At 45.0% G+C, this 13413-nt stretch overlaps 1 gene segment (V, D, J or C); it reads left to right on the top strand.

Moving 5' to 3' along the window:
• The first annotated feature begins 8420 nt into the window (after positions 1–8420).
• Positions 8421–9293, top strand: LOC149290031 (immunoglobulin lambda variable 9-49-like). The segment is given in 2 exon segments: positions 8421–8466; positions 8983–9293. Coding segments are annotated over 2 exon segments (357 nt in total).
• Positions 9294–13413: the final 4120 nt, after the last annotated feature.

Genomic DNA, 13413 nt, shown 5'->3' with positions numbered 1-13413 from the left:
GCCCTCCCTCGACCCCTGGTGCATAATAATTATCGGCCAGTTTCGCTATTGCCATTTTTGGGGAAGGTGATCGAGAGGGCGGTTGCAATCCAGCTTCAATCGATCTTGGATGAAACGGATTATCTGGACCCATTTCAAACCGGCTTTCGGGCGGGCTACGGGGTTGAGACTACCATGGTCACCTTGGTCGATGATCTTCGTCTGAGCATTGACAGGGGAAGCGTGTCCCTGTTGGTGCTCTTGGACATCTCAGCGGCTTTCGATACCATAGACCATGGTATCCTTCTGGAGCGCCTAGCAGAGGTGGGAATTGGGGGCACTGCGCTCCAGTGGTTCCGATCCTACCTCTCTGGGAGGTTCCAGATGGTGCAGCTGGGAGACGTGTGCTCTGATAAGAGGGCCCTTACATCTGGGGTCCCTCAAGGAGCCATTCTATGTCCCATGCTTTTTAACATTTTCATGAAACCGCTGGGAGAGATCATCCGGAGTCATGGGGCGCGGGGTTATCAGTACGCTGATGACACCCAAATAGTCTTCTCTATGTCTCCGACTGATGCAGTGACTGGGGCCTGTCTGGAGTCGGTAATGGGCTGGATGAGGGAAAACCGACTCAGTCTGAATCCAGAGAAAACGGAGGTGCTCGTGATAGGTTCTCCTGGCCTGGGGATGGCGGTGGTTCCACCTGTCCTGAACGGGATCACGCTTCCTGTGAAGGACTCGGTACGCAGTCTGGGGGTGCTCCTTGACTTGTCGCTCCACCTTACATCTCAGGTGGATGCGACGGTCAGGAGCACCTGTTATCAGCTTCAGCTGATACGCCAGCTGCGTCCCTACCTGGGCCAGAGGGACCTTGAAACGGTAGTACATGCTCTGGTAACCTCTCGCTTGGATTTCTGCAATGCGCTCTACATGGGGCAACCCTTGTACCATACCCAGAAGTTACAATTAGTGCAGAATATGGCAGCCCGACTGGTTACTGGCATACCCAGAGCCAGTCATATAACACCAGAGCTTAAAGATTTGCACTGGCTGCCTATTTGCTTCCGGGCGCAATACAAGGTGTTGGTTATTACCTATAAAGCCCTAAATGGCTTGGGCCCAGGATACCTCGAGGACCGCCTCTCCCCATACAATCCGCCCCGCACTCTCAGAACATCTGGGCAGCAGCTGTTGAGGGTTCCAGGGGCTAGATTAGCCTCTACTGCTAAGAGGACTTTTACCATCTTGGCCCCTACCCTCTGGAATTCCCTGCCCATTGAGCTCCGCTCGGCCACCTCCCTGGCCCAGTTCAAAAAGGGGCTGAAGACCTTTTTATTTAAACAAGCATTCCCTGATGTAAGCCCCGACTAAATTCTCCCTCTCCTCCACGTCAGCAGTGGCACGCTGGCTGGAGTGTTTTTATTGGATTTTATTGTATGTATATTGTATTTTGTGTATTTTATGATTGTTGTACACCGCCCTGGTTTTATAGAAGGGCGGTATATAAATAAAATTTTATTATTATTATTATTATTATTATTATTATTATTATATTTCAAGGAAGAGCTAGCAGACTCTGTAAGACATAAGCAGAGGTGGGCATAGAAGTGCATGGTGGAGGTGTGACTCTCCACCTGCTTGATACAGAATCTTAGCCTGGCCCTTTCCATAGATCTCAAAGTGCTTTGCCTTTTGATGAAGCCATTTGGGATTTTGCTGGGACAAGAGGTAACCAGTGGAAATCCATGGGAGGCTCCCAGGAAATTTATGGCTAGTTTAGGGTCTGGCACATTTGGCAGAAATAGTCAATGCAGAATTACCTCCGCCGCCTGCACCTGTTACTGCATGGCAGGAAAACATTTGGTATGCATGGATGCTTGTGGCTTCCGTTTCACTCCTGCACAGAGGTCAAGTGCGGCTACGTAACTTTCTCTAGCTAAGACAAAGAGTCTGGTCTGGTCTGGACAGGTTGCGTGCATTGCAAACTTTGCAGGGCTTATTCATGAATGCAAAGGAAATTTTAATCAGACTGACAGGCAATTGGTTATTCATTTTGCCTACTTGCAGGAGGAGGACAAAGAACAGAATCCTTGAGTTGGAAGAGACCCCAAGGGTAACCCAGTCCAACCCCATTCTGACACAACCAAAGCCCTCCTGACAGATGGCCATAAACAAAAATATGGATCAAAATAACATGCAGTTCATTTATTTTATTTATTCCCTCCTGTGCATGATATTATTGATGTTTTTTCTTCTTCCTACAACAAAGGAAGGTCTCTTCACTCTTCATGCTCACACCTTCTCTCCATGCAAATTTTGTCTCTGGGCGTTGGTTCGATTAAAATATTGCATTGCTGCCTCCTCCTCCTCCTCTGAGGAAATGTAACTTTGCAGCAAAAACAGGGGGAAAGAGCCCTCTGCATGAGTGTCCTCCTTCAGTTTGTGGAGATTTCAGAAAGGAGGGAAAAGGACTCATTCACTTTGCTGCCTTTCTTTCCGTGGAGAGATCTCGCCATGGCCTGGACTCTGCTTCTCCTTGTGTTCTTCAGTTCCTCCTCAGGTAAGGATTTGGAGAATGGGATTGGAAGCATTGGCCCGCTACAAAGCAATGTAGCTGCCCTGAGTCCCAGGGTCCTCCAAGTCCTCCGCCTCAAGGAAGGCAAGGGCAAACCCCCCTCTGAAAACACTTCCAAGAAAACTTTGTGATAGGCTCGCCTTAAGATTGCCGTAAGTTGGAAACGACTTGAAGGCCCGCGACAACACTGGATCCCATTTCTGGTAGAAGGAGGGATATAAGTGCAACAAATAAATAGGGGCTGTTTAAAAAATATTTCTATTTCTTACTTAAAAATCAAAGGAATTATAGCATTTTTGTATAATGCAAGAGAGGCTAACAAGGGTTTGTTTTTTGGGGTCTGTACAGGTGTCCAGTTCCAGCCCACATTGACCCAGCCTGCTTCCGTGTCCGTGTCCCTCGGACGAACAGCAAAGCTCTCCTGTTCCAAAAATGGTGGCGATAAGTGGGATGCCGCCATCTCCTGGTACCAACAGAAACCGGGACAGGCTCCTCGCTTTGTACTCTCCAGCACCAACATCCGGGGAGAAGGGATCCCGGATCGCTTTGCGGGGTCGACCTCTGGCAACACGGGCTACTTAACCATTTTGAACGTCCAGGCGGAAGATGAAGCAGATTATTATTGTGGCGCTGCTGGGTACAATGGCGATGGATGTCATGGTGGCTCAGTGTGATGGGGAACTAATCCCTTCTCCCGCAAAAGAGTAATTCTTAGTTACTACAGAACCTCCTAGATTTTATTTGCAAAATGGTGGTCTACTTGGTCTACAGCTTTCACTAAAAATCCTGCCCATATTTAGCCTTGGTGATGTCTGCTTTCTAAGAGTTCACCTTTAGGGGGAAGAGTTGGTCTATTGTCCCTATTATGTTTGAAAGAAGCAGATGGCAACAGACACCACCTGCGCTTGTTTTGCCGCTGAGATATCTGGAAAGCCTGCAATATGCATGAGCACCCCTTCTTCTCTGCTCACTAGTGCATTGAGTTCAAGTTACCCTTACACAACCTGCTCTGGGAAGGGACATAGCAGCATAGTATTACAGTGCGTCCTTGGTATCTGCTGGGGTTTGGTTTGAGGACCTCTCTGTGGATACCAAAATCTGTGGATGCTCAAGTCCCCGTTAAATACAATGTCATAGTAAAACGCTGTCCCTTACATAAAATGGCAAAATCAAGGTTAGTTTATTGTAATTTATATATTTTTAAAAATATTGTCAAGCTATGGATGGTTGAATCCATGGATGAGAAATCCATGGATGCGGAGGGCCGACTACAATGTTTGTGAGGCAGGTGGTGCCGGGAAGGACATTTGGATTTAGGAGAGCGTTGTGCTTTTCCTACCATCCCAGTCTCTTGCTGAATTCAGTTGCGGAGTTCAGAGTCAGGGCCCAAACAGACAGGCCAAAATACAGCTGCTTCGGGCCACTTTGGAGGTATGCTGTTTAAATGACACACACATCTTAAGAGGTCAGAAGTTGCATCAAAGCTACACTGCAGTCCTTAGGACTGGAGCATGGCAGCATTTAAACAGCATACCTCCAAAGTGACCCGAAGCAGCTGTGTTTTGGCTGTCTGTTGGGGCCCTTAGTATGGTTTACCAGTTTGAATGTTGGCTTAGGGCTTTGAGAGACCGGGGTTCAAATGTTCACTCAGCCACGGAAATCTCCTGGGTGATCTTGGACAAGCCACACTCTCTCAGCCGGAGAGGAAGGCAATGAATGGCAACCCCCCTTTGCAGATATCTTACCAAGAAAACCTCGCACTGGGTTGCCTTAGGGTCACCATAGGTTGGAAACGTCTTGAAGGCAACAAACAACAAACAATTGGCCTACTGCACTTTCTGAGAAATTAGCTCTTGTCAATCTGAGATGGCAAAGGACTGGGATCAGAAGGCAAATTCATGCCAACATCATAGAACTTTATCATAGATCCCCTCCAGGAACTTCTTGTAGTCCTCCGTCTTCTCTCCTGAAGCTTTTTTGGGGGGGAAATTCTTTTGATGGTCAGATTGAAGACTATAACTTGAGGTTATAACTCAATGTATGGCTGGTATTGTTGTTTGGGGCTATGAAAGCCTGTTTTGTTCCAGAGTTGTCCTTTGATAGGTTTGTGTAAATCAAAGTGGAAAACACAACAAAGCATTGTAATACAGAAGCATAAAGTTACATAGAGATTACATTCCCCTAATCTTTGTAGTTTCCGAAATGGAGAGGATGAAGAATGAAACATTTGTTTTCTTTAAATGGTCGATACGTTGGATTTTTTTTTTTACGTAGACTCCTTTTTGTTCTTTGAATAAACATCGTACAAATGCTTCTGCTTTGAAATTGGCTTCCTGGCTTTATTTATTCATTTATTCAAGTTGTTCTGTACCAACTGTCATGTACAACTAATCTAGGCAGTGTAAAACAATTTAGGAGTTGTTGGATTTGACATGGAACGTTTGGAAATGCTGAGACCTTTTGCAGCCTCAGCTGCAAACTTAGTCCTTCCAAAAGAAGATGGGTGATTGAGAAGTGGTGGACTGGGACTAACAAAAGTGGGCTGGGGAGATCTATGGGCCGGAAAGCGGTTTCAAACCTGGCCGGTTCTTTTGACAGGACAAGAGATTGAGGAGAGGAGAAGGAAGGAAGGAAGGGGAGAGGTCAAGCTAGCTAAGCATCAGCAACAAAGTTGTGAATAGTCAAAATCAAGAATGTGAAAACTGCAAATGCGGAAGGCTGACTGCATAACTTTGTAATCTTCACACTTGTATTGTTGGATCTTTGGATAAACTAACTAAATGGTTTATGCTAAGCATGAATAAATTCTAGTTCTAAACATTTCTACTGAGCTGTCTAGATTGAATTTGTCCCTCTAGCGAAGTTCTGCAGAGGGCTGTGTCAATGGATCTCCAGAGCTTCAGACAGAGAATGTTCTTTCTCCTTCTCTGAGACCTGATCCTGTTAACTGGAGATGCCAAGGGTGGTTCCTGGTCCGGTTTTCAACTGGTTTGTCCTTTATCTGGAGATACCAAGGACTGGACCTCCTTCTTCCAAAGCAGTCCATTTTTGTTCCTCTTCCTGGCTAGACTTTATTCTGTTGCGTTGAACCACTGAACAAGGATGGCATCCCAACCGATATTTTCCCAAACCCCGTATGCAAATTGGTTCGATTACATTTGTTTCCCGCACAACCTCACACCTTCCAGGAAGAGGCATGATGCTTCTTTGCAGGAGAGCCAACGACAGATTTGCATGAGGAGGCCTCTCTTCAGCTCAGCCCAGTTTTAAAAAAGGAGCCAGGAGGACAGTCCCAGGCACTTTCTCTGTTTCCTTCAGAAAGCCATCCTTGCTCCGAGGGCTCATCATGGCGTGGGCTCTTTTGCTCTTCTCTCTTCTCTATTACTGTGACGGTAAGAGTGTGCAGAATAATCCGTAACATGGTATCCTCACACGAGGAGAATGCTTCGGTGATATCCAAGCTCAGAGTATCAATTATAACATTACTTTCTCATTTTCCCCCCTTTGGAAAAGGTGTCTATTCCCTGGCAACATTGACTCAGCCTGCCTCTGAGTCTGTGCCCCCGAGAAAAGAAACAAAACTCTCCTGCACTAAAGGCAGTGGGAACTGGAACACTGGAGTCTACTGGTATCAACAGAGACCCGGAGAAGCCCCTCGCTTTGTGCACTGCAACGGCTGCAGCAGAGGGGAAGGGATCCCTAACCGGTTCTCTGCCTCTGCTGCTGGCAACACTGGCTATTTAACCATTGCTGACGTCCAGGTGGAAGACGAGGCCATTTATTCCTGTGCTTGTTGGTCTAGCACTGACAGCATGTTCCACAGTGGTGAACTCTGCTGGGGAAGTGAGACCAAATCTTTCACTCTTCCTCCCAAAGAACAGGGAAAGCAGAAGCGCTGAAGCACTTAGCTGAGCCTGAACTGGTTGTGTATGTTTTGGAGCAAAATGCACGATATTATTGTTGTTGTTGTTGTTGTTGGTGGTGGGTTTTTCGGGCTCTGTGGCCATGTTTCAGAAGAGTTTCTTCCTGACGTTTCGCCAGCATCTGTGGCTGGCATCTTCAGAGAATGCTCGCATGGAAGAAAGATGGACACACACACACACACATACACACATGCACTGTGTGACCCTGGGTAGGGAGGAGTGATTTCAGTGTTAATCTGTGCATTGTTCTGTTGTTGATGGTAGATTAACACAGATTAACATAGAAATTACTCCTCCCTACCCAGGGTCACACAGTATACACACACACACACCACTCTCTTCCATGCTGGCATTCTCTGCAGATGCCAGCCACAGATGCTGGGGAAACGTCAGGAAGAAACTCTTCTAGAACATGGCCACAGAGCCCGAAAAACCCACAAAAAACTATGAATGCTGGCCATGAAAGCCTTCGACTTCACATTATTATTATTATTATTATTATTATTATTATTATTATGCATTGAGGGCAGTGGTGTCACCCGGTGTGAGTACCTGGAAGGGGGTTGTGGGGTGGGTGGGTTACTAGTTACGAGTAAGGCTTATTTTCCAGGGCCTGTTCAGGAGGAAAGGTCTACTCAGAGGTAGAAAAAGAAACAGCTGCTAGCAATGGGCCATGAGTCAGAGGATCAGGAGGAGGAGCCGCAAAGGTGTATATAAAGCCTGCAGTCCTTTCTGACCTTCTTTGGATTAAGAACTTCTGAGGGTAGGGAGTTGGGCTCAGCACAAAGGGAGACCATGCCTATGAGAAATGTATAAATTTAGCTGACTGGATGTCACATTATGGGCTAGACTAGTGTTTAGCTGCCCTTGAATGTGGAGGAGGGATGCCTGCAGCCACATTTAGGAGCAAAGCTGGCACGATAGATATGGAGGAATGCAAGAAGGAGCAAGGCGAAAGGTCTAGTAGGCCTTCAAGTAGGCTGTGGGCTTAGGAAAGCACCTTCTAATGCAGATTCATGTCTTTATTCCTTTGCAAATCAGGGTTTGATGGTTTAAACCAGGCTGGTTTAAGTCATAGTTTGAATCAAATGACTGAAAACAACAACGCTCCTTTTTTTTTTAAAAAAATTGACTATTCATACACACACACACACACTTTTGTCCCTCCATATTCACTAGGGTTAGGGGCACAAGACCCCCGTGAATATGGGAAAACTGCAAATAACAAAAACACCATGTTTTTGCCTGAGAGGAGACCTTCTAGGAATCTCTAGGTCCTCCAGTGCAACTCTGTGGTCAACGTCCGACAGACACTGACCATAGAACTGCGCTGGAGGAGCTACAAAGGCCTAGTAGAGTGTCCTCTCTAGGAATCTCTGGGTTTTTCAGTGCAACTTTTAGTTAAAGTTGACCATAGAGTTGCCCTGGAGGACCTAGGTATTCCTAGAGAGAACATATCAATCAAATCTGCAAATATCAAAGCAGCAAATATGGAAGGGTGTGTGTGTGTAGGAGGAAGAATTGAGAGAAAGGCTATTTGCCTACCAATTATATATATATATATATATATATATATATAATTTATGTCCCGCCTTTTCCCGAGGGAATCGAGGCGGATTGTGACACAAATCTAACAATAAAATATCCTAAGAATAAAAATTCACAATGATAAACAGTCCCATATCCCCAACCCTACAGCTTTGAGGCACTTCTGAACGTCTAACAAAACTATTGAGAAGATGCTGTTGAGAGAAAGCCGCAAGGTGGCCTTTGAGGCATCTCCTCTTTTGGGTTGCAAAGAGGATGCTCTTCTGCAGCCAATGTGCAAGCAGTTGTTTTGCATACTCACAACTTCTGGAGCGACTTAAGACTGGGGCAGAGGACACCATCCAGAGTTACGTTTTTTTAGGAAGCCAAGAACATTTGATTCCCCCCCCCCAACCATGTTTTGGGCCTCTCTTCTCCTTCTGCTTCTTGCTTACTGCTCAGGTGAGTGGAGAAGGGTTCAAAAACTAACTTTCGGCATCATTCCCACTACCTTTTAAATCGGATCGTGGTTTGAACTGGCTCCGATGACCCTGGCACTTAATCCAAATTGCTGAAGCGATTCCAAGAACGGGGCCATGCTCTAGACGCATTTAACCCGCGTCTTTTTCGATAAATCAGTTCTAGGCAAGTGTGAGCCACAGGCGGGTCGGAATCGTTTCAAATTTCCCCTTCGGCCGGCTGGAACCGAATCTTTTTGAATCGATTCATCCGTGAATGGGAGCCACAAGTGGGTTATTTTGATGCCAGAAAATGATAGAAAATGCAACCGGGGCAAATGTAGTGGGAACAACGCTCCACTGTTGTATCAGTCCATCGGTTCAGATTGCACACCGATTTATCTGGAAGTGGGAATGGGGCCTTCATAGGAAGCAGAGGATGTCACTCTTGATCATGCCACAAAACCTAGCTAAGACACAAACTGTAAGTAAGCTATTCATTCCCGTTGTTATCTTCCAGGCGTTGCCTCGCAGCCTACACTGACGCAGACTCCATCCCAATCTGTAACTCTTGGAAAAACAGTGAAACTGACAACCACTTTGAGCAGCGGTTATGAGAGCTACGTTGTCTCCTGGTATCAGCAAAAAGAAGGCCAGGCTCCTCGGCTTGTCCTGTATACAAACAATGACCGAGGCAGTGGGATCCCAGACCGGTTCTCCGGTTCTAAATCAGGCAGGGAGCGATATTTGACCATTACCAATGTCCAGGCGGAGGATGAGGCAACGTATTACTGTGGAGCAGATCATGGCAGTGGTAGTAGCTATGTGTAAGCCACAGTGATACAGTTGCAAGGGGAACTGAGACAAAAACATCTTCCAGGAAGAGAGAGAAAGGGGTGCTCCCTCTGTTCTTCCTGGGGCTCAAAAGCATTGATTTTTTAAAAAGCTGGTGAATGAATGGAGTACCTTGAGTCTTGAATATCATCTGTCCACATTGAGTCATAGAGCTGGAAAAGAGACCACAAAGACCATCCAGTCCAACCCCATTCTGCCACGCAGAAAGACACCATCACAATCCTCCTGACCAATGGCCATCCAGCCTCAGTCTGTTTGAAAACCTCCAAAGAGGGCAGGGAACCGTCACATTAACCATTTGTAAACTCCTCCAAGAGCCTTTTGGCTGAAGAGCGGGGTATAAATACTCCAAAATAAATACATAAATGAATAAAGGTGACTCCCCACTCTCTGAGGGCATTTGTTCCGCTGTCAAACAACTCTTACCATCAGCAAGTTCTTCCTCATGTTTATGTGGGATCTCTTCGCCTGTACTTGGAATCCATTCCTCTATGCCCTAGTAGTCTTTGGAGCAGCACAAAACAAGGTTGCTCCATCATAGGGCTACATTTGAGCATTGTGAATGAAGACAGGTTGCTTTGAGTCCAGTTATTTGAGTATATCAATTGCTAATAACCTCTCGAAATGCTCACAGGGAAAAGCATATAAAATTCCTTATGTACAAACTGAGAAACGTTTTCCGTAGTGAGAATTCAAAGCTATAGCCGTGTTAGTCTGTAGAATCCGTATGAAGAGAGATCTTGTAAAAAAAGTTGGCAGCATGAGCTTTCCTAGACTAAAGTCTACTTCCTCAGATGCATTTAGGCCTGCATCCTTAAGGAAAGCACATGCTGCCAACTTCTTTCTTCAGTTAGTCTCAAACCAAAAGATACATCCTGAGAAATGTTTGGCACCCAGGTCTATTTTTCGTCTGTCCCTTTCCGAGCTGATTTCTTTTTTAGAGGAAAGACATTTTGGAGAAGCCTTGTACTTAATTCTGCTATTGTTACGTTTATGGCTTGTGGTGCTCAATAATAAAGTTTAACAGTGTTTTGAGCATACAAAACATTTCCCTTAGATCAGCTCATTAATCTTTAGAGCCGTCCATCCGAACTGTGAATCACAAATCACTTGGCCACAGTCTTTTCTCCCATGCTAAATTATATTGTATTTCTACTTTATCATGATTATGGTTACATCTGCAGGCCTGAATTTAATATGCATATAAGTAAATGCAAAGTTGGCCCTCTAGTCCCTGTCCAAAGACTGAAATGTTGCTTCGGTAATGCAAATTGTTGCATTGTGTGTTGCTGACCACAGCAAAGGATCCATGATTTTTAACATCGCTGCCAAGAGAGATGTAACCCATTAAATGTTCAGTTTTAACATTTTTGGTGCCTTTTAAAAACGAAGGCTGAAATCTGCTTACATCTTTGTAAGTGGACTTACAACTGTGGGAACTAGAATTTGGCAGTTCTGCAATAGTTGTATCCAGGAAAGGGCTGCTGTTACAACACACCGTAAGGGAGCCGGCAAAATGACCGATGCTCATTTGCCCCATGTGCATGGGAACATGGACTAAGGTTTGCTGATGTGCAATGGGACACTCTTGCCAGTACATTGGTACACACCAGTAGGGTTTTTTGTAGCCTCTGCTATGTAGCTAAGTGTATGTAAAGTTACACACTGTGCACCACGATAGAGGATTCTGGCCTTTTATTTTTGTGGGTGGCTGGGTTTGTCTTCTGATTTAAAGTGTGCATGAGCGCTTCCCAAAAGTCAAAACCATCGCACCAAAAAATTAATAATATTCTCTCCTTTCTTTATAGCTCCCCTCTTTTAAAAATTGTGTATATTTTCTCTCAGACTGGTCAAGTTGCTCTAGATCTCTTCTGGGCTCATACTAGACATATGCGCCTACTAACCTAAAGCACATGTGCAGTTACACAGGGCAGTGTTATACTAGCATTCACCTGGAGGGGGAGATATTGCTCTGGTTTGCTATTTCCTAACATGAGTTACAAGTCCTCTCCCAAGTCTACCAGGCTATGAATATAGTGTACTGTCCGTGAAGTCTTTTAAATTTCAAATCTTGAAGGATCAGTCATTGCCGAATATTCCTATTCAAGAATTAAAAAAAAAAGTCCTTAATAGCGTTTGGGTTGTGTGTTCATCCTTTTATTTTATTATGTTTTATTATATTTTATTTTATTTTAATAGGGATGTTGTGTTGATGCACGGTTAACCTTTGGGGGTGATGTGTATGCAGTTTCTTCTGAGGTGAGGCAGATATCACCAGGCACTCCATGAACTAATAATAATAATAGTAATAATAATATTTTTAGCCCGTCTCTCCGTACAGATCGAGGTGGGTTACAATAAAAAGATAAAAATACATAATGCATAATTATGATGTGACGTGCCAAACAGGAGAACTTACCCCTACCTCATTTTGGCTAACCGGCCGCAGTTGTTTGCCCTATGGTTCCCTCCGCCGCATGGAGGCAGTAGTTAAAGAGCACCGCATTTGCATGAAAGGCTAATTCATTGAGCTTTGGAGATTTAAAAGACAATAGGGAAGTGCCTCTCTGGGGTCCTTTTGCTCTAGGAAGATCAACTCATTCATTCCCCCCAAAATGGCTTGGCTCCTGCTTTTCTTTTTGGTTATGGTCGCCATTGGTGAGCAAACTTCATGAGCCGGGAGGAATTTTGTAAAATTTGTAAAATCCAGATCTTGGCTAATATTTGGTGGTGCTCTTAGTGTTTCAGATCATTTAATCCCTTTCTCCCTTGCCCTGCTATCTTCCAGAGCCCAGTGTCCAGCAGCTGGAGACCTTGAAGGACCCAGAATCTGTGCCTCAAGGTGGGACAGTCACCATGTCTTGCAGATACAATAGTGGTAACATCGGTGACAACAATTACCCTTTGTGGATACAGCAAAAACCTTCGCAGAAGCCTGGGATGGTGATGTATCGTACTAGTACCAGACCGTCGGATGTCCCAGCTCGGTTCTCTGGGTCCAGGTCAGGGAACATGATGTCCCTGACCATCTCAGGGGCCCTGGTGGAAGATGAAGCCGTCTATTATTGTTTTGCATGGACAGGGAGTGGGTGGCACGTCCGTTGAGTTGGATGGGGAAGTGAGACAAAAACCTCTTCTTTATTTGTGAGCAGCATCTGAACTGCTTCCATTCCCCTTTCTTCCTAGTGCAGCACCCTCTCCCCCATTTTACCCATGAAAACTGGGACACAGGTGTCTGAGCCACATTGAGCCACATCAAGTCCAAAGAGTGTGCCAAGCAACAAGAGGGTCAATGTTACTAACAAGGAAGAACACACCGAAGTGGTATTTGAAGCAGAGAAACCCTGAAACGTATGTCCTGAGCTTAGGAAGGGCATATGCCTTTTCGTCTCCTCTCCTGCTGGGTTATTGAGAACGCTCTCAAGGCCCAACAGGTAATAAGTAAGGTTTTGTGTAGTGGCAGAATGTGCTTTTTTGTAATAGTTTGGACAGGTCTTTTCAAAACTTAAAGAATTAATAAGAGATGAGCAGCAGGGAAATCTGGGAACAGCAGCAACAAAATCCCTAAGTAATATTTTACATAAGGCGTTTATCACACGGGACGAATCCCGTGCAGAAACTAAACTGAAACTCCAAACAATTGCCTTTGCAGATTGTTTTTCAGATGACGTTTGGGGTAAACCCGAACAGAAAGCTGAAAAAACCCACATTTGGGGGATGTTTTTCAGACGGTGTTGGCATGAAAGAGAAATGACGCAAAAAAACCCAAACGTAAAATCGTCAAAGCCAGTTCCTTTTTACTTTTGCTAAATTCTGAAAGTACAAAGGCGCTTTCCGTTTGGATTATTTTTGTGTTATTTCTCTGACAGACAACATCCAGATTTTAAAATCCCATTTCTGTGTGGGATTTGACCAACGCGCCCTGAGTGTGATAAAGTCCATAAGTGAGATTTCACTTCACTTAAGTTAGATGGTTGGTGCTGTGACTTACATCAATGCCAAATAAGTACGTAGGGTTAAAATGGATGTAATTCCAGGTGCCGGTGCATTCTGCACCTTACATGTGCTGTGATCTGGTTTGAAATGACAAGTTTAC

The sequence above is a fragment of the Sceloporus occidentalis genome, unplaced genomic scaffold, assembly GCF_023333645.1.
Source record: "Sceloporus occidentalis isolate IW3139 unplaced genomic scaffold, rSceOcc1.0.p SCAF_41, whole genome shotgun sequence".
NCBI classification, from domain to species: domain Eukaryota; kingdom Metazoa; phylum Chordata; class Lepidosauria; order Squamata; family Phrynosomatidae; genus Sceloporus; species Sceloporus occidentalis.
The sequence above is the reverse complement of the archived record's forward strand: the minus strand, read 5'-3'. Positions and strand labels throughout refer to the sequence as shown.